The 20,659-nt window shown below is 37.5% G+C and overlaps 5 protein-coding genes across 5 annotated transcripts; 2 read left to right on the top strand and 3 right to left on the bottom strand.

Moving 5' to 3' along the window:
• Positions 1 to 39: 39 nt before the first annotated feature.
• abs (ATP-dependent RNA helicase abstrakt) lies at positions 40 to 3,385 on the bottom strand. The gene is made up of 10 exons (XM_012367586.2): positions 3,079 to 3,385; positions 2,541 to 2,808; positions 2,115 to 2,460; positions 1,892 to 2,025; positions 1,648 to 1,804; positions 1,408 to 1,570; positions 1,010 to 1,310; positions 673 to 822; positions 414 to 596; positions 40 to 318 (listed from the first exon to the last, which is right to left on the bottom strand). Exons 1-10 carry the CDS (start codon positions 3,109 to 3,111, stop codon positions 182 to 184), a joined length of 1,872 nt encoding a protein of 623 aa, XP_012223009.1. The 5' UTR covers positions 3,112 to 3,385; the 3' UTR covers positions 40 to 181.
• Positions 3,386 to 3,511: 126 nt separating this feature from the next.
• On the top strand, positions 3,512 to 5,919 carry LOC105672562 (TGF-beta-activated kinase 1 and MAP3K7-binding protein 1). The gene is made up of 6 exons (XM_012367588.2): positions 3,512 to 3,744; positions 3,993 to 4,230; positions 4,396 to 4,528; positions 4,595 to 4,835; positions 4,918 to 5,174; positions 5,270 to 5,919. Exons 1-6 carry the CDS (start codon positions 3,654 to 3,656, stop codon positions 5,741 to 5,743), a joined length of 1,434 nt encoding a protein of 477 aa, XP_012223011.1. The 5' UTR covers positions 3,512 to 3,653; the 3' UTR covers positions 5,744 to 5,919.
• A 31-nt stretch (positions 5,920 to 5,950) lies between these two features.
• LOC105672563 (4-hydroxybutyrate coenzyme A transferase-like) lies at positions 5,951 to 8,742 on the bottom strand. Its single transcript, XM_012367589.2, has 6 exons — positions 8,324 to 8,742; positions 7,826 to 7,978; positions 7,495 to 7,734; positions 6,874 to 7,278; positions 6,528 to 6,794; positions 5,951 to 6,424 (listed from the first exon to the last, which is right to left on the bottom strand). Exons 1-6 carry the CDS (start codon positions 8,481 to 8,483, stop codon positions 6,234 to 6,236), a joined length of 1,416 nt encoding a protein of 471 aa, XP_012223012.1. The 5' UTR covers positions 8,484 to 8,742; the 3' UTR covers positions 5,951 to 6,233.
• Positions 8,743 to 8,870: 128 nt separating this feature from the next.
• LOC105672564 (4-hydroxybutyrate coenzyme A transferase) lies at positions 8,871 to 16,154 on the bottom strand. The gene is made up of 6 exons (XM_012367590.2): positions 15,743 to 16,154; positions 11,503 to 11,655; positions 10,857 to 11,096; positions 10,376 to 10,780; positions 10,020 to 10,286; positions 8,871 to 9,554 (listed from the first exon to the last, which is right to left on the bottom strand). Exons 1-6 carry the CDS (start codon positions 15,939 to 15,941, stop codon positions 9,370 to 9,372), a joined length of 1,449 nt encoding a protein of 482 aa, XP_012223013.1. The 5' UTR covers positions 15,942 to 16,154; the 3' UTR covers positions 8,871 to 9,369.
• A 972-nt stretch (positions 16,155 to 17,126) lies between these two features.
• On the top strand, positions 17,127 to 20,652 carry Vha55 (V-type proton ATPase subunit Vha55). Its single transcript, XM_012367587.2, has 4 exons — positions 17,127 to 17,354; positions 18,209 to 18,675; positions 18,793 to 19,458; positions 19,589 to 20,652. Exons 1-4 carry the CDS (start codon positions 17,267 to 17,269, stop codon positions 19,853 to 19,855), a joined length of 1,488 nt encoding a protein of 495 aa, XP_012223010.2. The 5' UTR covers positions 17,127 to 17,266; the 3' UTR covers positions 19,856 to 20,652.
• Positions 20,653 to 20,659: the final 7 nt, after the last annotated feature.

The raw sequence follows: 20,659 nt of genomic DNA, 5'->3' as shown, positions 1-20,659 counted from the left end.
TGAAAGGATAGTAAATAAACATCTACATATATATACATATAGAGTTGAAATATTTTATTTATTTTTTTAAAAAACCAATGAAAGAACCTTTCTCTTCAGAGAAAGAGAAATTGATTATATAATACATTTGTATATACATATTTACAATGAACATGATTAATCTGCTTTAAAATCAATTACTTTAATAGTCAGCGGCATTGCTGGCTAAATAATCGCGACGCCCAATATTGGAAGCCTGTTTGTTCTGTACAGCTTCCAATTTCGGGCACTCCGTAATTCTGTGACCAAGACCGCCACAATAACTGCAACCACGTTCGTCTGTAAAGAAAACCAGAAAAATGATATAAATTACAGTGATGAGAAATGAACGTCATCTAAAAAAAAGAGAAATTAAGTATCAACTATTATATTACCTCCCAGATTGAGGTACTTTTCGTTCTCCGAGCAAAGCTCCAGCAAGAACGGCGGCACCTTCTGCTTCGCTTCCATCAGCAAATGCTTAAGATCAAGTAGCACCGATTCATCGTTCGCTTTGTTAATAAAGGTCGTCGCTATACCGGTGCGACCAGAACGACCTGTTCGTCCTATTCTGTGCACTGAATTAAGAGAATTACATTAACATCTATTCCGTCTTTTTTCAGATATTATAATTTTTGTATCACGATAAATTACCATAATTTTCTACATCGTCCGGCATATCGTAATTGATAACGTGTTGCACGTCGGCGAAATCGAGACCTTTCGACGCAACATCTGTCGCAACGAGCACATCTTTCCGACCCGCGCGAAAGGCTTCTACAGAACGCGATCTTTCTTCCTGATCTGAAAAAGATGTCACAGAGAAATAAGTGGTATGTTCCTTAATTGTAAGACTAATATCTTAATGCAATTTAAAGCATTTTTGTTTTACATTTAATGTACGTTTCTTTTATAATTTATTGTTTTATTAAGGATCTATCTTGTATCTTATTCATTTATTTTTTTATTTAATTATTCACGTAATATCTACCTATTCCTCCGTGTATCGCGACAGCTTCCACTCCTTTTATGAGCAGATACTCGTGGATGGCGTCTACGTCACGCTTTTTCTCCGCGAATATTAAGACTGGCGGCGCAGTCTTCTGCAGACATTCCAAGAGATACACAATTTTAGCTTCCTGTTTGACATACTCCACTTCCTGTATCACGTTCATCGACGCAGCACCAGCGCGGCCGACGTTTATCGTCACGGGCTTCACCAGCGCCGACCGTGCAAAGTTTTGAATTCTTTTGGGCATAGTAGCGGAGAATAACAAAGTTTGCCTCTGACCCTGTAAAGGTAATAATCAAGTTTCATTATTTTAGCATTTGCTTTTATGTATTTGTTGAATGAAAAATATGAAAATTGAAATTTAAAATAATAATTACCCTGAAAAATGAAAATATCGTTCGCACATCTTCCTCGAAGCCCATGTCTATCATGCGATCTGCCTCGTCCATGCAGAGATAACGGCACACGCTTAAAGTGACCATTTTTTTATGTAACATATCCATCAATCGTCCTGGCGTCGCCACCATTATGTGTACGCCTCTATAAATAATGCAATAGAATATTATAAATTTATAGCATATCAAAAAGTAGAAATCATAATAGCAATAAATACTAACTTATTGATTATAGCTAACGATTCCGAAACCGGTACACCTCCGATCGCCAAGCAACAGCGTATTTCCGGACAGTCTATTTGTCTCAGGCTATTCGTATAGTGCCGAATTATGTCATAGGTTTGCTTAGCCAATTCTCTTGAAGGACATATTACCAAGCCTGTGAATCACAGAACACTGAGATTGATATTTGTGTACATTTATAAATCAAATGTTACTCTATCTATTTAGCGTTATAAGTGTTTACCATAAGGTCCCTCCCTTTTAATGAACGGCATATCGATTTCTTGTTCCAAGCAAAACTCGATAATAGGTAAAACAAATACCAACGTTTTACCGCTGCCGGTAGAAGCTATGCCGATCATGTCACGTCCTGACAACCTGCAATTATTTAACATCTCGAGTTTTCATTGCGTCAATTAACTAATTAAAAGAGGTATAAGAGAATATTATTATGAATAAAGACTCACACTGTAGGTATTCCTTGTACTTGAATCGGAGTTGGCTTGATGATACCTCTTTGCTCCAATCCATACAGGATTGCTTTGTGAAATTTCATTTCCTTAAAAGTCTTCAAGGGTGGCGGTACTTCATCACCTTCTACAAGTATCCTAAGCTTTCTTCTTACTCTTTCGTGACGTGCCTCACCGAGACTGAGTATCACTCTCGGCGGTGTCCAGTTGGTCTTGATAGGATCCTTATATTGAATACCTTTGGCTAATTCAGCCACACCCATTAGAGCTTTATTCTCAGCAACACTTTCTAGAATCTTCTCTTCCTCCTTCAACTGCTTTTCCATAGCACTCTCCTTCTTGGCTAAAGTTACAATAAGAATTTTATATAAAACAGTTTTTAATCAAGTTACAATTCTTTTGTTTATAGAAAGTTTCATATACCTTCAGCCAATTTTTTCAACTCTGTATGCTGATCCAAGAGAGAAATATTAGACTTTCTTCCCCAAACCTGACCATCATCATTGTCAGCATCATCTCTTTCATTTTCACTGCTACTCTTCCCGACACCATTGCTACCTTCTTCTTTTAGCTGTCCAAGTTTACCCAATTTTGTAAGCAATTGTTTCTTACGATGCTTGAAAGGCACGTATGGCACATATTCGTCATCTGTATCCAAAGGACTGTCTTCTTCCTCCTCCCTTCTGTACTTCTGCATCAAAAATAATTTCATACTTAGCGCAGCAGTACTTAAATATATTGTACAAAATATTCAAAGATTTTATAGACCCAATAAACATTAACATAACCTCAATTATAAATTTCCCACTCACAATGATATAATTATTACAAGACATGTTACATTATTATAGTAATATTTAAGTTAAATAGGAAATTATAACATTGTTAGTTAGTCTTTACTGGAAAATACATTAGGAAATATATAATAAAATAGTTCACAGTAACGATTAGGTTAACAAACCTTTATCGGAGGTTTATTATTATCCTGACTCATTGTAGAAACACAATTACACGACTGAAATTGTTCAAAAAAACAACTGCACTATATTGTCGTATTAATTATTTTTCTATTCTATATAATTGTTTTATATTTTAGATTTGTCTTCGATGAAAACTCCAACGTCCACAATGCGTCAAAATGCCAACGCCGTACAATCCAGTATGAGAAAAGAAAATTCCATAAGAGGTAAATAAATAGAAAATTTTAAAGCTCTCAAATTTTCGTTCAAAAATTCAAGTTTCAAGTTTTTAATTTTTCCATTAAACACAACATTTGTTTTATTGTCAGGTAATTTTTAGAGAGAAACGTTTGAACAAAAATCTTATAACATTTTCTTTTCTCGCCACTTTAATACGTCACTGAGATTTTGGCCAATACGCATGTGCAAAATAGCCACTTACATCACTTGCCTCAACTGATTCGCGATCTTCGCTGAGAAAACGTGGCAAACTGAGTTGTTTATTTCACGAGACCGTGCAAAATAATCTGTCGAGTATTATTGACTGTTATTAAATTAAAGTAAAATAAGAAGAAAAATGTCTACGGGAACGGAACGTCCAGCTTCAATGCCTTTTCAAGATAGTCAATACAATTGGACGGATGATTTACCAGTTTGCAAACAATCCGGTACATTTTATTTCATTACGATAATCTCGATAATTTCATAGCCAAATGTTATTGACGAATATTCAAAATCATTCTTGAAAATAAAGTCTTGTGTGAAAAAAATTTGATTTTACATTTTCGACTTGTATTTGCATGTATCGGTATCTTTCGTTGTATCATTAGTTCGGAAACATTCTATATATGTATCAAATTAATGACAATTTATATAATAAAGTTATTGTGATGGCAAATTTTGCTTGATGTATCAGGAGTGGGTTTTTCCACTAATCAGATTTATCGAGAGGATGGATATCGACAAGAGGAGCATCAATTTGAAGACCGTAGTTTTCACTGTAGATACGACGACTCCACGTTCCTTTATGCAGTATTCGATGGCCATGAAGGCACTAAAGCAGCTAACTTCGCAATGCAAAGAATGGCTGCGGAGATCCTACTCGGGCAGTTGAATGAAAAATCAACCGACGAGGAAGTGAAAGAAGTTCTCCGGTAAGAATCTTATCAATGTAGAAAAAAATGGAGAAAATAAAAATTGAATTTTATGTAAATTTTACGCATAATTAAATAAGTAATTTGAGGGAGTATTTTCAAGTTGTAAATTTTTTTTTTTTTTTTTTTTTTTTATTATTTACGTACAAAGTATATATTTTATAGACAGGCATTCATAGCGGTTGAAAAAGGATACTTGGAATCGATTGGCGATCTGTTAGCAGAACGTGCTAGTCTGCAGTTTGACATACCCGATGGACTGAACTCTTATGAAACCTATCAAAAATTTCCAGATTTGGTTAGTCACGTGATCAAAATTAGTCACAATTTTTTAAATGGATTATATAATTTATTTTTATTACAGGTTGACAAGCTGAATGCGCTGAATTGCGAGCTGTCAGCTGGGACCAGTGCTGTGGTTGCCTTAGTTTATAAAGGGAGACTGTACGTCGCGAATGTCGGAGACAGTAGGGCATTGTTGTGCAAAACAGATAGCAATCAAGTTTTGCGAGTAGTACAATTAACCGTGGATCATGACTTAAAGAACGAGGATGAGCTTCTGCGATTATCTCAACTAGGTTTAGATGCCAAATTGATCAGACAAGGTGTGTTCGACGTATCTCATGCTTACTTGTGCCGACATTTAGCTTGTTAAAGAAATCTCAGTAAATAAAAATGATGCCACAGGTTCTCATCTTGGAAATCAGGAAAACACGCGGTGCCTCGGCAACTATCTCGTCAAGGGAGGATACAGAGAGTGCGAGAAGCTGGCAGCTTCCGTGGCAGAACCAATCATCGCCGAACCGGAAATCAGCGGTGGCATCGAATTGGATGAATCTTGCAGATTTCTATTGCTTATGTCGCGCGGCTTATATAAATCGTTGGAAGAAGCAACCGATACTGATCAAGTCAATAAAGAACTAGCCTTGATAGCGGTCGAACAGGTGATGCCTTGGCTTAAATACAATTATCGACTGAGCAATTCTCATCTGATAATATCTGATAATATAGGATCTGATCGTATTTTTGCAAATTTTAGTTTCGCGTACAATCAACCTTGACCGGCGTTGCTCAGGCGGTGGTCGACAAAATCGTCAGAATCCACCATGACGCGTACATGAACAACACACAGAACACCGTGACGACTGGCAAGCGCGACGACATAACTCTTTTAGTGCGGAATTTCAACTTCCCGCTGACACTCAGTCTGAAAAGTCCGACCAGTCAATCTGTCAGATTCAATCCCGTGGTGCAAACCGCGTCGATCAGCATACCGGACAACGAGGATGTCTCGAGCACCAGCACCGGCATTAGCGACGAGAATGTTAACACATCGACGTCGACAACAGAGACGTCAACAACGACATCAGACTTGTATCCACCTGGCGCCAGAGGAATCTTGACGGATCGAAACGCCAGAGTCAAGCCTTATGTAGATTTTTCGGAGTATTACAAGAATCTCGAGAAGAGAAAGAAAGAAGGAACTTTGCCGAAAAATATAAAATTCTTTTAGGCATTGAATTAGGTATCGAATTTGGCTTATATGATATTGACATTTTAAGCATGTACATACACGGAAATGTTCCTATTATAGCATATTTTTATATGACTTTGGTATTTCATGTATCATAAACGACAATACTTATAATACCACTTATACCAATGAATAAAATATTTCAGTTCAATTAATTAACGAATTATTTAAATTTAAAATAATGTGTAACTCAATGTTATATTATTATCTTTTTTATCAAAATAAGTTACATTCTTCTATATAAATATGCTTAATTTAAAATGTTCACGACACAAAACGTGAAAAAAAATAGTACAAGTTATTTAATATAAAAACATCGCACAATGAAAAATCAATATAAAACGTGTCCTTTTAGAAAATATTTAAGATGTGATATTTTAATAGTTGATTGGAACTTAAATTATCACATACTTCGATTTTTGTATTGTGAACTTACTATCACAGAATTTGTATTTACACATCACAAGCATTACAGATATTTCGTTGGGTTAGCTTTCAAACGATCAAACGCGGCCTTTTCAAGGCACTCCCTGTGATCGGGATGCGCGATTTGAATCAGCGCGTTCGCTCTTTGCCGCAGGGTTTTGCCGAAAAGCTGCGCCACTCCGTGCTCCGTAACTATATAATGCGCGTGAGCCCTTGTAGCCACCACTCCGGCTCCTACATTGCAGATTCATCAAGATGCCAAATTTGTTAAATATATTCGATTAAATTGTTAAAAGTATTATCTTGCAGCGATTGTTCGTCGAATCTGAATTCGTACCGAGTTTAAGCACCGGCTGTATTTTACTCTCTCCTGAACTGGTAACTGATGGGAACGCGACGATAGCTTTTCCACGACCATCCTGACCCTTCGCGGAGCCACGAAGAAAGTCTAACTGGCCGCCGAAGCCGGAGTATATCTTACAGCCCAAGCTGTCCGAGCAGATCTGGCCGGTGAGGTCCATCTCGATGCAGGAGTTTATGGCCGTCATCCTCGGCTGTATCGAGATCACTCGGGGATCGTTGACGTAATTGATCGCTAACAGTTCTAGCGTGACGATAATTGTAAAATAGCGTGAGAGCGTTCTTCTACGAACCCGCTGCAGTGAACCAATGGTCATAATTACCGACAAACGGATTATTGTGCAAGAAGTCGTACAATCGTTTCGTGCCAATGGCGTAGGAACCGATCATACGTCCTCTGTGCTTGATCTTGCACTTGTTCGTGATGTTGCCGTGCTCGACAAGATCGACCATCGCGTCGCTGATGACCTCCGAGTGTATGCCCAGATCCTTGTGGTTGACCAGGGCGCAGAGCACCGCGTCGGGGATGCAGCCGATGCCAAGCTGTAACGTCGCTCCATCGTCGATCAATCTCTGCGCGATTATCTTGCCGATCTCCTGCTCGAGATCGTTCGACGGTGGACAAGCCACGCAGGGCAAGGGACAGTCGTATCTCACCGCCAAGTCGAAGTGGCTCGAGTGGATCACTGTGTCGCCGAAGGACCTCGGCATGTGCTCGTTTACTTGCGCTGAAAAAAAAATATCTTCTTAATTCAGTATAATTAATAATTTGAAGTAGCAAAGCAAAACAATTATAGGATTCCCTTAGAATATGTTACTTCTGTTAATTTAAATAATTATTATTTTGTTTCGCTCACTATTCACCGACCAACGTGAATCACAATGATCTGTTACAACTATTCTTATTGTTACAGTTATAATCATTAATAATTCGGAGTACAAACCGATGATGATTTTGGCGGTGCAAATTGCGGCACGGGTGCAGTCCACGCTCACGCCGAGCGAGCAAAATCCACGGGCGTCCGGCATGCTCACGTGAATCAGCGCGATGTCCGGCACGATTCTCTTTTCGTAAAACAACCTCGGCGCCTCGTGTAGGAACACCGGAATGTAGTCCGCTCGTCCCTCGTTCACCGCCTCCCTCACATTGGTGCCCACGTATAGACTGATGGATCTGAAGTGCTCTTGAACGTAACATCGTCGCAAGCTGTTATTCATTTTTGCCATTATCAATCGTGTCATTTTGACAGAGGCTGCCCCTTGCGAATACCGTACTCTCAAACTCCGGATTGGCGAACGGTGCGTCTCCCTCGAGGCTCATATGCACCAGTCTGACGCCGCGCAAATTGTTGCATACTCCATGCTCGGTCATAGCACGCACTAGCTCCGTCGGCGTGGCTGAACCGCCTTGTATGAAGACCAGATGTTCTGAAAAAGACGATTACATTGTGCATAAAAGAAACTTCTAATAACATTCGTGATGACAAAATAACGATAGCAGTTTACATTCGCTAACTTCATTAAAATGTTACTTTCTATAATTTTTTCTAGAAAATATTTAACAAACTTCTGTTTTTCTTAATTCTAAAATTTCTCACCTTTTGTTTATACATAAAAATTATAAGATTAAGGCAATAAAGTATGTTATATATTTTTAATTCACGATTAATCCAATAATTTTTTAATTTTATTTAAGAAATGTATGAAAAAGAATAGTTTATCATTTTTATATAGAAACAGCGATCTACTAAAATATGATACAATTATAAATACCTGAATTTATAATTTTCACCGCTTCTTCCACGCAAACCCATTTCGGACACCGTTTCAACGGTTGAGAAGGTTCCCTCAAATCTATATGCCGCCGTGCACATAAATGAAAAGATTTGGCATGCCGAATTTTGCCGAGTACTAATTTCAGATTTCGAAACATCTTCTCATCGCTCCGAAACTGATAGAATCAAATTCACAAGTTCCCGTTGATGATACGATGAATGTATAGCAACCACATGAAAGCTAATACGATGCATAATCTGAAAGGTCTAGTCTAAAACATTAGCCGCACATGTCAAAGGAAGCCATCTCCGCAAACCACTATTTGAACATCTGAATTGGCGGCGTTCGATTATTCGACGGCATTTATAGTTGGCGGATTATTGATTTGAACTTTCGCGCAACTTTAATTTTGCCGTTTCCAGAGATACATAAATAGAATAATTATAATAAATTTAAATATATATTGATACTATTTAATGCTACGATTATTTCGGATAAAGAGAATATACGAGAGGATGTCGCGTACAATAAAACACCAATGATGTCAGCGTTCTCATCTTATATATTTCTTCCTGCATGTTGCTATTTCGATTTTAATATAATGGTAACAAAGGAAATTATACAAAGGAACATTAACAAATTTAATATAAAAAACTGTTTACATCTCGGAAACAGCACTGGCAAGCACCGTTTTTTTATTTGAATCTTGTTTCAGTTGCGCGTGAACACGTCACTTCGTGATATAAAACACGTTTAAATAAGTATTATCTATGATATGGAAACGAGCGCGATCATGCATATTTACCGTTGCGGATTCTTACATATATAATGTTACAATTTAACGTATTAGATTTTCGATCTAGTGCGTCACTCTCTTATTCTTGGAAGCCAATGGCAAGAGAGTTTATCTTCCGGCAAGAGAGCGCGGACATCGTACAAGAAGACACTTCGTGACGGTTGTCTATTGCGCGCAGCTAACGCGCGCGGACGACCGCTTGTAAAATGCTATTAAATGAGACTTTTCCGTTTCGCGTGTCTTCGATTTATGGCGCAGGCATCACTTTCAAGCGTTCGAACGCTGCTTTCTCGAGCGCCTCTCTGTGATCCGGATGGGCGACCTGGATCAGCTCGTACGCTCGTTGTTGAAGACTCTTGCCGAACAGGCTGGCGATTCCTTGTTCCGTCACGACGTATCGCACCACTGCTCTGTTAGTCACCACTCCAGCACCTGAAGAAATGGCGTGATAAAACAATGATTTCAGCAATTATAATTTCACTTCGTACGCAATAAGAAGTAAATTATGAATCCAAAGTTAGATTAAATATGAGTTCGCGTTTTAATCGACAATATGAAGATATATTTTATAATTTTGCACTAGAGTTACATTATTTTGAATTACAGATTCAAATAAAAACTTTCCTTTTTCGGGACATCAAAAAACTCGATAAAAAAAATTGCGAAAGGTATTAATTCTTTCGAAAGAATCAATAGAAAAAAAGATTATAACCAAAGCGCAGATGTTAGAGCGTAGTAAATTTTTATTATCTGGTTTTATTATTCGGTAATAAAAATTTGTTGCATCCCAACAACTGCGCTTTGATTCTTACAGTCACATTAATTTTTTTCGCTTAAAAATTGACAGAATTATTTTTACATTGTCTTTTATAGAACAAAGGATTTTAATCAGCTTACCCGATGTTAGAACCGGTTGTATTTTGCTCTGGCCTTTAGCGGTGACAGATTGAAGCGCTATGATCGGCTTTCCTTGCCGATCCTCGCTCATCGACGCGCCCGTGATGAAATCCAGTTGTCCACCGAAACCGGAATACATTCTCGTACCAATACTGTCCGAGCAGATCTGCCCAGTGATGTCCACCTCGATACACGAGTTAATGGCCGTCATCTTAGGCTGCTTGGCGACTATTCTGGGATCATTAACGTAATCCACAACCAACATTTCTGTAACAGAAAAAAAAATCGTCAAACAAATGTTTTGAAATTTCTGAAAAACATGTTTTGATAACTTGAAACGGGATACAAATTCTGACCTATGAAAGGATTGTTATCCATGAATTCGTAGAGTTTCTCCGAGCCCACGCAAAACGACCCAACGATACGACCGCGGTGCATCGTCTTCTGATTATTCGTGATGCAGCCCTTGTTCACGAGATCCACCACACCGTCGCTGAACATCTCGCTGTGAACTCCAAGATCCTTGTGGTTGCCCAGCAGCGACAGCACAGCGTCGGGTATGCTGCCGATACCCAGCTGCAACGTGGCGCCGTCCACCACCAGGTTCTCGGCGATGTGCCTGCCGATATCTTGTTCGGCCTTAGAGGGCGCCTTCACCGGGTGGACCGGCAACGGCTTGTGATGCTCCACGGCGAAATCCAGATGACTGACATGGATGAGAGCGTCACCGAAGGTCCTGGGCATGTGCTTATTGACTAATGCTGTAAAAATTCAACTTTCTTTGTAGATTCCATCGATCAAGAGAGACGTGAGCGTTCGAGATTTTCAGAAATTTACCTACGATACGTTTGGAATGACTAACAGCCGACCGAGCGCAGTCTACGCTGGTGCCTAACGAGCAGTAACCTTTCTCGTCCGGCGGAGACACGTGGATGAGCGAGATGTCGGGCTTCAGGTAGCCTTCTTTGAAGAGGCGCGGAATTTCGTGCAGGAAAATGGGAATGCAGTCGGCGGTGCCAGTGTTCACCGCGGGCCGCACGTTGCCGCCGATAAACAAGCTGAAGGATCTGAAGTGCTCTGAAAAATACAGACACATTGTAAGATAGAATAACATATCAATACGACATTCGTTATATGCCACTGAACCTCAATAACTTGATTTTGATGAAACAAAATTGTTTTCAGCAAAAATTGAATTCTTTATATCACAATTTCTTTACATTTTGCTTCAAAAATCTTAATATCTATCTCACAATTTGAGCTTCTAAGTAAAATGTTTTGCAATTAAATTTTAAATATAGTGGTTGATTTGTTCAAAAGTTATGTAAAGTACGTATGCTGTGCTAACACAGAGAAAAGTTGAACGAAACAAAGCGCAAAAGAACGCGAAGGACAAAACAACGTTGCGCTGAATGGTAAGTTGTTATTGAGATATGTATATTATTTAAAAGGCAGGAGATTACGAGTGTGCACCACGACGTACTTGCATTTTCTGGCTTAGCGAACGGAGCTGGCCCCTCGAGATGCATATGATACAAACGGACGTTTCTCACATCGCAGCGTACCCCGTAATCGGTCATCGCTCTTAACAATTCAACAGGAGTTGCCGCCGCGCCCTGTACGTACACCACTTGATCTGTAAATAATAAATTGAGAGTTAAAAAATATCGCAAATTTTACGCCGCAACAAAATTTATACAAAATTAAAGAGTGAGACTTTATCTATTTGTACATTTATGAAGCTTACAATTAGATATTCCGAGGAAAAGTCCTCTAAAATTTAGAAAAATTCTAATAAAAATAATAACACTTTATATTACACAACTCTTGGATCTGGTATCTTAATATCATTTACATAAATAAAACCTGCATTAAATAATTCATATGATTTTAATCGTAATATAAATCATACGACAAAAACTTATCAATACATTTTTCTGTAGCAAAAGACGTCGATAATCAATCTTTTTTTAAAATGTATATAATATGTCGTGTATCTAACTACAAAGTTTAATAAAAAAAATTATTTACTATACTGATAAAAAGCCTGACACATTCGAGGACTTTTGTACTTTGGACCGTATAATACTGTAGATTACAGTATGCGTTGCCTAATGTTTACATGGTTTATGACGTTGCAGTTATTAGTAAATAGGAAGACTTCATTTCAAAGTGAAACATCCTGTTATTTATCGCACTAAATGCATTTTTTAGCAGCAATTTTCATACAGTTTATTCTACAAAATAATTAAAAATTTAATCTGCAGTTTAGTCTACAAAATAATTAAAAATTTCACACAATAATAATATAAAATATCTTTACTATTTATGCTAATTATTATTTTCACTTATTGTTATAATTACTATTATCTTTGATAGTTTTATGTTAATATATATCAAGAAAAGATTAATTTTATTACCAAATCAATTCTGTTATTAATGAGATAAATTCAGCAGATAACATCGCACATATCTTATCAAAATTTTTATGATGTACTAAGATATGAATTATTACAACATCCCGAGCACATTTACATATATAATTCATATGCATTTAGAAACATGTGTTTTACTACAACATAAAATAATTATTAGCAGAATTAAATTAGTCTCCAAAATAGCAATTTTTGTCGTTCTCGCATGGAAAAAAAATTTGCTGGCACAGCAAATTTTACGCTGTTATAGCAAAACATGTTAATTATTACATGGATACCAAAGAGATTTGTTACGAATGCTAATTTTATTTGCTGCAAATAATTTTGCTAAATCTACAAATTATATCACTATTATAACAAATTAATTTTTACTTTGCCATTAAAATTTGCATCTTTGTGTCTTTACGAACAAATGTATTCAACAAAATTCATCTATCATTCTACCAGCAAAATGGATTTTGCTGATATATCGAATAATTTGAAAAATTAGGTATGGTAGCATAATGTTGTCGCTACCACATCTGATACACAATATAATGACGATTTTGCTGCGATAGCAAAATTCTTTTTTTCCATGCAATGTTATAGTTATAAATAATATTCGATACAACTAGTTTAGAGAATATTTTTAAAAGCCGCAGGTCCAAAATACATACCGGATACATCGATTCTTCCGTACATTAAAAGATATTTTTATCATAGGATAAGTTATAGAACTTTCATTGCAAAATATGTTACATTATCACATGTGATGACATGTGACATTCCAACTCTCATACCTACGTCATTCAATATATGTACTTCAATTACTAATACATATCTTTTTGCAACAAGGGTAATTAAGATTAAGATATTGCAAAAACTGAAAAGATAAAATAACTTTGTTTTTATTTTATTTAAAATAACATATGCATTACACATCGCAGAAAGGAAAAATATTTACGTCGCAAAAACCCGAAATAATCATTTATTGTGCAAAACATCGGTAAAATTTTAGTCGGCGATGATGAGCTATATTTAAACGAGAACTAGACTTTGATATCCACGTGTATATGCAAACACCGACGTACAGCTGCACATTTGCGTATGCGTGTCGAGGTCAATGTTGGTAGCTGCGATCCATTCTTTCCGTATCATGCACAGCTGTCAGCAAAACAGATCATTAAATTCATCAAGATCAACGATGAATAAACTTACAAAATCAATTTTAAATTTCGTAAGATTATTACAAAAATGAAATTTAAAAACTCATTTAGTTCAACTTAAACACATTAGAGCAGCAAGGACACCTTACAAAAAAGTGACATCACTTTAGAAAGCCGTGTATCATAAAAATAAAAACCAGCGCCGTAAATGTGTATTAAATTAGCTCTAGATGGCTTATATTTCTATTATTTTCGTAAGATTTACATAATATTATAATTTTCTCATAAAGATATAGATTATATAAGATGTCCCAGATCTGCATATCACTCACTAATAACTAACATTATCATTTTATGATAATATTTTATCTTACGATTATATCAGATTGTTATTTTATGAATACATAAATAGATTACGTCCGTTAACTAAAGCTCATTGATTCTGTCGTTATCAAATAAAGAACAAAATAATACCCCCAATGCTTCACAATAGTGCAAAAGATATTTATATATATATATATATATATAAATCAGAGTATCAATAATTGTAAATCAGTCATCATTAGCAGCAGCCAAAAATTAACAGCTGCTTAATTTTAGTCAATTATTAGGTAATTTTCTTTATCAGTAAGAACGCAGAATTCTCTCATTTTTCTTCATAAATATAAAAAGCAATAAATTTTAGATAGATAAAGAAACGTTAGCAGCATTCCTCTCTGGTTATAATTATCCACATATAATAAGTGTTGACATCTTTGGAACGAGCAAGTTCTGTTAGTTGAAAATAAGTTAAAGTTGTTTGCAGTCTCATTCTGCATGACTATTAAATTGTTCTAAGCCTTGAATATCTAAAGGATAATTTCAAGAGATTTTGCGATTAATTTTATCAATGCACTTATATCTTCTTTGAAATCCTTGTGTTGCGCGTAATAAATTTTTGCTATATTGTATCAGATATAAAGAATATAGTTGCTCGAATTACATCGACTTATTTAATCGACACGTTTATCTACAAGTCATTTTCTACGCGAGGGTCGTACGAAAATAATGTCGTATATTCAAGGCAAACGTCCTATCTATACCAGGCCTCCGTACTGGCAATCGATTATCTCACAAGTAGGAACTTGAAACGGCGCGAAAATCGACCGAACGCAAACATCTTGAGCGGCCAACATCTAATAAAAAATAGCGAATACATGACAAAGGTAAGCACACTCATACAAATATTGCAATATGCAAGTTAGATTATTCGTCTGATCATTTATCTATCTGAAAGATTAACTATTTGGCTTATATAAAATTATTTAAAATTCATTACATTTATATAACTTCACACATTCATAGTCAAATTGTTTCTTAACTCTGTTTATCTTGTTTGTAACTAATTGGTGTAAATAAAGATTCATGTGTAAACACTGTACAATAATATGTTTACAAAACTCGAAATAATATCATCATCAATTTCGCAGCATCGTTTGTACCTCGCCGCACATCTATGTGCATGCATTTAATCTATGTGCTTGCATTTAATCCGATTGCAGGCGGTAATAAGCTTGCTAGGAGGAAGTTCAGTTTAACGGATCGTTCTTGTAAATCGACGATCAACTGCGTATTTGCACAACTCCTCTGACGTTCAATGATTCTAGACTTCGGAGTTGTATCTCATTATAATAAAACATCCACGAAAAACTATGATAATAATATAGTTTTGGCCACCTTACAGAAATAAAATCCTAATGCAACAATGAAACAGATGATATGATAGAGAATAAATATAAGATAATTCTTGTACAATCGAAAGGATCAATTTTCCTCCGGGAAATGCAAAGCTTCAGCCAGATTAAAATACTTTGAAATCCTCATAAAGAGATGATCTCAGAACTTGGGCTCGTCTTCAACGCAAACTCATTAATGATGACGGATTCCGTAAAAGACGGTAATTTGCCGTCCTTTTTTTACTAGAGTCTCACATATGATATAGACAAAGACCTATGATAAAGAAAACAAAGTTGACGTCACCAAATTACCTACACATTGACTTAAAAATCGGTCTTATATAAACCTCAAATAATCCATGAAAAATCATCATATCGCTGTCCTCTTTTCACATTGGCGAAAGGTGGAAAACACTGTCATCGATTACCTGAATCAAGTTCAGCCTGTTCGATGGCTTCGTCGGCGGTCTTCAGCCAGCAGGGCTCCTTGGCGGGGATCGGCATGGATGGCTCGTTCACATACGTGAAAAACGTTTTTCTGGAGGCATGTTGCAGACAGGGCCGCGACGCGGACGTTATTGTTGCAAGCGCCCGGCTTAGGCTGGTGATTCGTTTAAGGGCCGCCATCACTTCGACGTCCACTGGTTATCAACTTGTTACTCGCTCGCACACTGAGTCCAACTGACTCGATTGACTGGCTCGCGATCACGCTGAGAAAACCTTGCCGTCCGCTCTAGCCCTCACTACGAAATACACTCGGATGTACCAACCACTGCCCCGCCGCCACTCCGATAAGTGTCAGCGGCGGACCAAGTAGCGTGAACTAGCGCCGTCACGTCACGAACACTCGCAAGCCGCGCCACTCGCACCTGATGTCGCGCGCTCGTCTCGTACACTTTCTGTAAACGAAGTACATATTAATACATACATATGTATTTATATTGTAAATGCATATTTACATAGTTGAGGAAAAAGAAAAAAATAAATAAAGTACAAAAAAGTGCAAGTTTGACTTTTAAAGGTTATAAATATTTGTATCTTAAGACAACGCTATATTATTTTATAAACTATATATGATTACAATATAGATTATTGTGTAATATCTTGAATAATTTAAAAATGTTAGTGTCAAATTGCAAAAAAACAAAAATTTATTTATAATATTTTATTTAAAGTATTAATGGGAATAAAATTTAATGAGCTTTTAGGTTACCAACTATACTCACGAATTCAACAAGACTGGCGAAAGCAATGATTTGTTTAAGGATACATGCTTATTCAGATATGATAAATTGAATACGATAATGTGAGTAATGAATAATTTTATGTAATTTATCAGTATCCGGCAATTAGATTGCAGAGCCGTCTATCGCGCTGTCATCATGCATTGAAGAAGCCGCCATCTTCTATCGCTAGATGGTAAAAAAATACAAAAAATGATAGACTTTATCGTGACTTCGTGAATAATCCCGTCGACACTTCTTTTAATTTCGTACCCTTCATTTTCATATTTAAGTACAGTGTCTTCCTATGAATTCATTCGAAGCGGACGTTTAATGATTCACTTAGTTCGAGCCACGTGATTGCACGTGCCTGATCTACCGTCCTTCTCACTCCTTCAAAATGTACACTGCATCGTCACGCGTATTACAATTTTCGCCAATTTCTTCAAAGGAATCGAAGGAATACAATATATTTCAGTACGCAAATTTTTCAAGGAGGATTTTCCATCTATTTTTCACAACATATATTCCATATATTTGCGCGCCGTAGTCGTTATTTAGACGCGCGAGTCACACGCTCATCCCCTCTTCATCATCACGCCGCTCAGTCCGTCTCTGTCGGTCGACGCAGTGGCGAAGCCACCAGTATCTTCTGCTGTTTCGTCGGAGCGAGTACAGTGACTACGACGGATAACGTGAGAGTGCGAACCGTCCGTAAACGAAGTCGAGATGTTCTCGAAAGGCATCGACAGCCATCAGGCAAGCCAGGAACACGCGCTTGCTGTGTCCCGCGACTTCGTCGCTCAGCCGCGTCTCAGTAAGTAGCCGCCGACGATGAGGTGCCCGAGAACCTCGGGACTTTTATTGGGCGTAGCATTTGATCGATCCCACCAAATGGGTCAGCTGATCCCCGAAATTCTCGGTCTCAGCCGAATTCCTTCTGCGCAAAGAATTCTGAAGGACGATAATATCGTTCTGTCTCGCGGATCTCCTCATAAAGAACGAAACGATTCCCCCGAGAACATCCGCGGCTTTGCTATCGCAAGGCTGAGCTGCCAGCGTCATGTGACTGCAGACGACGATTCGTTTTCGCTTGAGTGATTGCGTGGGCGCGCAATTTCGGTTGTTTTTATTGGGTTTTTAGGAAATATTGGGATAGCTTTTTGATTAATATTTAGAAATTGCAAAGATGGTTGAGTTATTTTAATCCTGGTTTTTAAATATCTGATATTTTTGGCCACGGGCGTAACCTGTGTCGTCGGTATCAGGAAAATTATGACATAATACACCATCGAAGAAATATGAATATCACATGATTTAGTTAGTAGTTTTAAATTTAGTAAAATATGGACAATAATATAAAACACTTTCAGACAAAATAGATAAAAATTATCTCTAGAAGATACAGAATTTTATCTCGTGGAGATAATAAAAAAGATCATATATCTCAGTTGATATTATATTTTTTGTCTGTTATCGCATTTGAATATATATATCTCTATGCGTGGATACATATTTATTTTTATTTCTGGCGAATAAAAATATGTAATATATTAACAACAGAATATAAAATGAAAAATACTTGAAGGTGAAAACACAAATACATTCTACATTTTTAGATATTATTGAATTGATAAGAGTAATTATTTTTTTATTTTTTATCTCTTACAGCATATAAGACAGTATCCGGTGTAAACGGTCCATTGGTAATATTGGATGAGGTGAAGTTTCCAAAATATGCTGAAATTGTACAACTGAAACTCGCTGATGGCTCCCTACGCTCTGGTCAAGTATTGGAGGTCTCAGGTTCCAAGGCTGTGGTTCAGGTCTTCGAAGGCACATCGGGCATTGATGCAAAAAACACTCACTGCGAGTTCACCGGTGACATCCTGCGGACTCCAGTGTCCGAGGATATGCTGGGTCGTGTGTTTAACGGCTCAGGAAAGCCGATAGACAAGGGGCCGCCAATCCTGGCGGAAGATTACTTGGATATCCAGGGCCAGCCTATTAATCCTTGGTCTCGTATCTATCCGGAGGAAATGATACAAACTGGAATATCGGCCATTGATGTTATGAACTCCATTGCCCGTGGTCAGAAGATTCCCATCTTCTCTGCTGCTGGTTTGCCGCATAATGAGGTATTTTTTTACTAAATTATTTATAATTAATGGTTGACTTATATATAGTTTCTAAAATTTTTTGTTACTATATATAATTTTTATCAATATTTTATTCTTTGATTTTTACTTTAACAGATCGCCGCGCAAATCTGTCGTCAAGCGGGTCTTGTGAAGGTGCCCGGCAAGTCCGTTCTCGACTCGCACGAGGACAACTTTGCCATCGTGTTTGCCGCTATGGGTGTCAATATGGAAACCGCTCGTTTCTTCAAGCAAGACTTCGAGGAGAACGGTTCCATGGAGAACGTGTGCCTATTCTTGAATCTGGCCAACGATCCGACGATCGAGAGAATCATTACACCGCGTCTCGCTCTGACAGCAGCTGAATTTCTGGCATATCAATGCGAGAAGCACGTACTAGTCATTCTCACCGATATGTCCTCGTATGCCGAGGCGTTGCGTGAAGTATCGGCCGCCCGTGAAGAGGTGCCGGGTAGACGTGGTTTCCCCGGTTACATGTACACCGATTTGGCCACAATCTACGAACGTGCCGGCCGTGTAGAGGGCCGCAACGGCTCTATCACGCAGATCCCAATTCTTACTATGCCGAACGACGATATCACTCACCCGATTCCCGATCTTACTGGATACATCACCGAGGGTCAGATCTACGTCGATCGTCAGCTACACAACAGGCAGATCTATCCACCAGTGAACGTGCTACCGTCTCTGTCGCGTCTCATGAAGTCCGCCATCGGCGAGGGTATGACGCGAAAGGATCACTCCGATGTGTCCAATCAGCTGGTGAGTTGTCGTGTATTAAAGATAAAAAAATTACAAATTTGTTTCAATCTCTGAAATAAAATTATCACATTTTTTCCTAAATTTTTTAACATGTTTTTATATTTTATAATTATATAAATATTTCTTTTAGTACGCGTGTTACGCCATCGGAAAGGACGTCCAGGCGATGAAAGCTGTCGTAGGAGAGGAGGCGTTAACACCGGATGATCTGTTGTACTTGGAATTCTTGTCGAAATTCGAGAAGAACTTCATCTCACAGGGTAGCTATGAGAACCGCACGGTCTTTGAGTCGTTAGATATCGGCTGGCAGCTTCTGCGAATCTTCCCGAAGGAGATGCTCAAGCGAATCCCGGCGAGCACTCTCGCGGAATTCTACCCGAGAGATTCCCGTCATTAATTATATGTGCAAGCTTGTTCCAATGAAACAGCGGAAATTACGCGTACAAAATCGACCTATCTTTTCATCGACGTTAATTAAAATAAAACACACGTCTATTTTCGCGTGTTTACAGCAGAAAACGGTAATGTGACAAGAGAAAGTTAAAGAGAATAATTAAAACGGCGTGTACGCTTTCGTAAGAAAAAAAGAAAATATGAAACAATATAATATAACTTGTTATATGCTATAAATATTAACGTTATTATAGGCTTACAGAATCGTACACGGTTTTTTTTTCTTTTGATGTTGTGCAATGAGAGTGTAAAGTAAGTAACAGTGAGATATTGATATGTAAATTACAATGGATTTATCCTGAATTTATCTTGCACGCAAATCTGCAGACTGCAGATACGAGACTCTACATATGTTATTTATCACGGAAATAATAAACATTGTGAATATATTGTTTCAATAATTGACGCATGTATCTCTCGTGCTTTCGAGCAACGGTGCTCACTCACGTCAAGCGACAAGCATTGTAAAGTGTAATATATCGTACAGTATTAACATAGACGAAAAGCATAGAGAAATATATCCACTATCACGTTGTATTTGTGCGTTCCCTACATTCCACTAAATTCACATGTGTAAGATTATGCGTTTAAATCAACCGAAAGAAGAAATGTTTAACATGATATGTACAGTTGTTTGTTTAGAGAATGCTCTGAAGCGAAACATTATCGTGTATTGTCTTGCAAAAGGCAAAATGTACATGTTAGAAATAGAAAATTAAAGAACAATTGTTGTCTTTGAAACGTTTTT

This window comes from Linepithema humile, chromosome 4 (assembly GCF_040581485.1).
Source record: "Linepithema humile isolate Giens D197 chromosome 4, Lhum_UNIL_v1.0, whole genome shotgun sequence".
NCBI classification, from domain to species: Eukaryota; Metazoa; Arthropoda; class Insecta; order Hymenoptera; family Formicidae; genus Linepithema; species Linepithema humile.
This window is presented reverse-complemented; position numbering and strand designations above follow the sequence as displayed.

Coding starts and splice junctions, on each gene's coding strand:
- abs (XM_012367586.2), bottom strand. CDS start 3,111: ATGAGTCAGGATAATAATAAACCTCCGATAAAG. Junction 2,809..3,078: donor ATAATAAACCTCCGATAAAG/GTTTGTTAACCT, acceptor TTTTTGATGCAG/AAGTACAGAAGGGAGGAGGA. Junction 823..1,009: donor CGCGATACACGGAGGAATAG/GTAGATATTACG, acceptor CATCTTTTTCAG/ATCAGGAAGAAAGATCGCGT.
- LOC105672562 (XM_012367588.2), top strand. CDS start 3,654: ATGTCTACGGGAACGGAACGTCCAGCTTCAATGCCTTTTCAAGATAGT. Junction 3,745..3,992: donor ACCAGTTTGCAAACAATCCG/GTACATTTTATT, acceptor TTGATGTATCAG/GAGTGGGTTTTTCCACTAAT. Junction 4,529..4,594: donor ATCAAAAATTTCCAGATTTG/GTTAGTCACGTG, acceptor TTTTTATTACAG/GTTGACAAGCTGAATGCGCT.
- LOC105672563 (XM_012367589.2), bottom strand. CDS start 8,483: ATGTTTCGAAATCTGAAATTAGTACTCGGCAAAATTCGGCATGCCAAA. Junction 7,979..8,323: donor GGTGAAAATTATAAATTCAG/GTATTTATAATT, acceptor CGTCTTTTTCAG/AACATCTGGTCTTCATACAA. Junction 7,279..7,494: donor CACCGCCAAAATCATCATCG/GTTTGTACTCCG, acceptor TTTTTTTTTCAG/CGCAAGTAAACGAGCACATG.
- LOC105672564 (XM_012367590.2), bottom strand. CDS start 15,941: ATGGCGGCCCTTAAACGAATCACCAGCCTAAGCCGGGCGCTTGCAACA. Junction 11,656..15,742: donor ACAGGCTGAACTTGATTCAG/GTAATCGATGAC, acceptor TATTATTTACAG/ATCAAGTGGTGTACGTACAG. Junction 11,097..11,502: donor CGCTAAGCCAGAAAATGCAA/GTACGTCGTGGT, acceptor TGTATTTTTCAG/AGCACTTCAGATCCTTCAGC.
- Vha55 (XM_012367587.2), top strand. CDS start 17,267: ATGTTCTCGAAAGGCATCGACAGCCATCAGGCAAGCCAGGAACACGCG. Junction 17,355..18,208: donor CGTCGCTCAGCCGCGTCTCA/GTAAGTAGCCGC, acceptor TATCTCTTACAG/CATATAAGACAGTATCCGGT. Junction 19,459..19,588: donor CCGATGTGTCCAATCAGCTG/GTGAGTTGTCGT, acceptor TATTTCTTTTAG/TACGCGTGTTACGCCATCGG.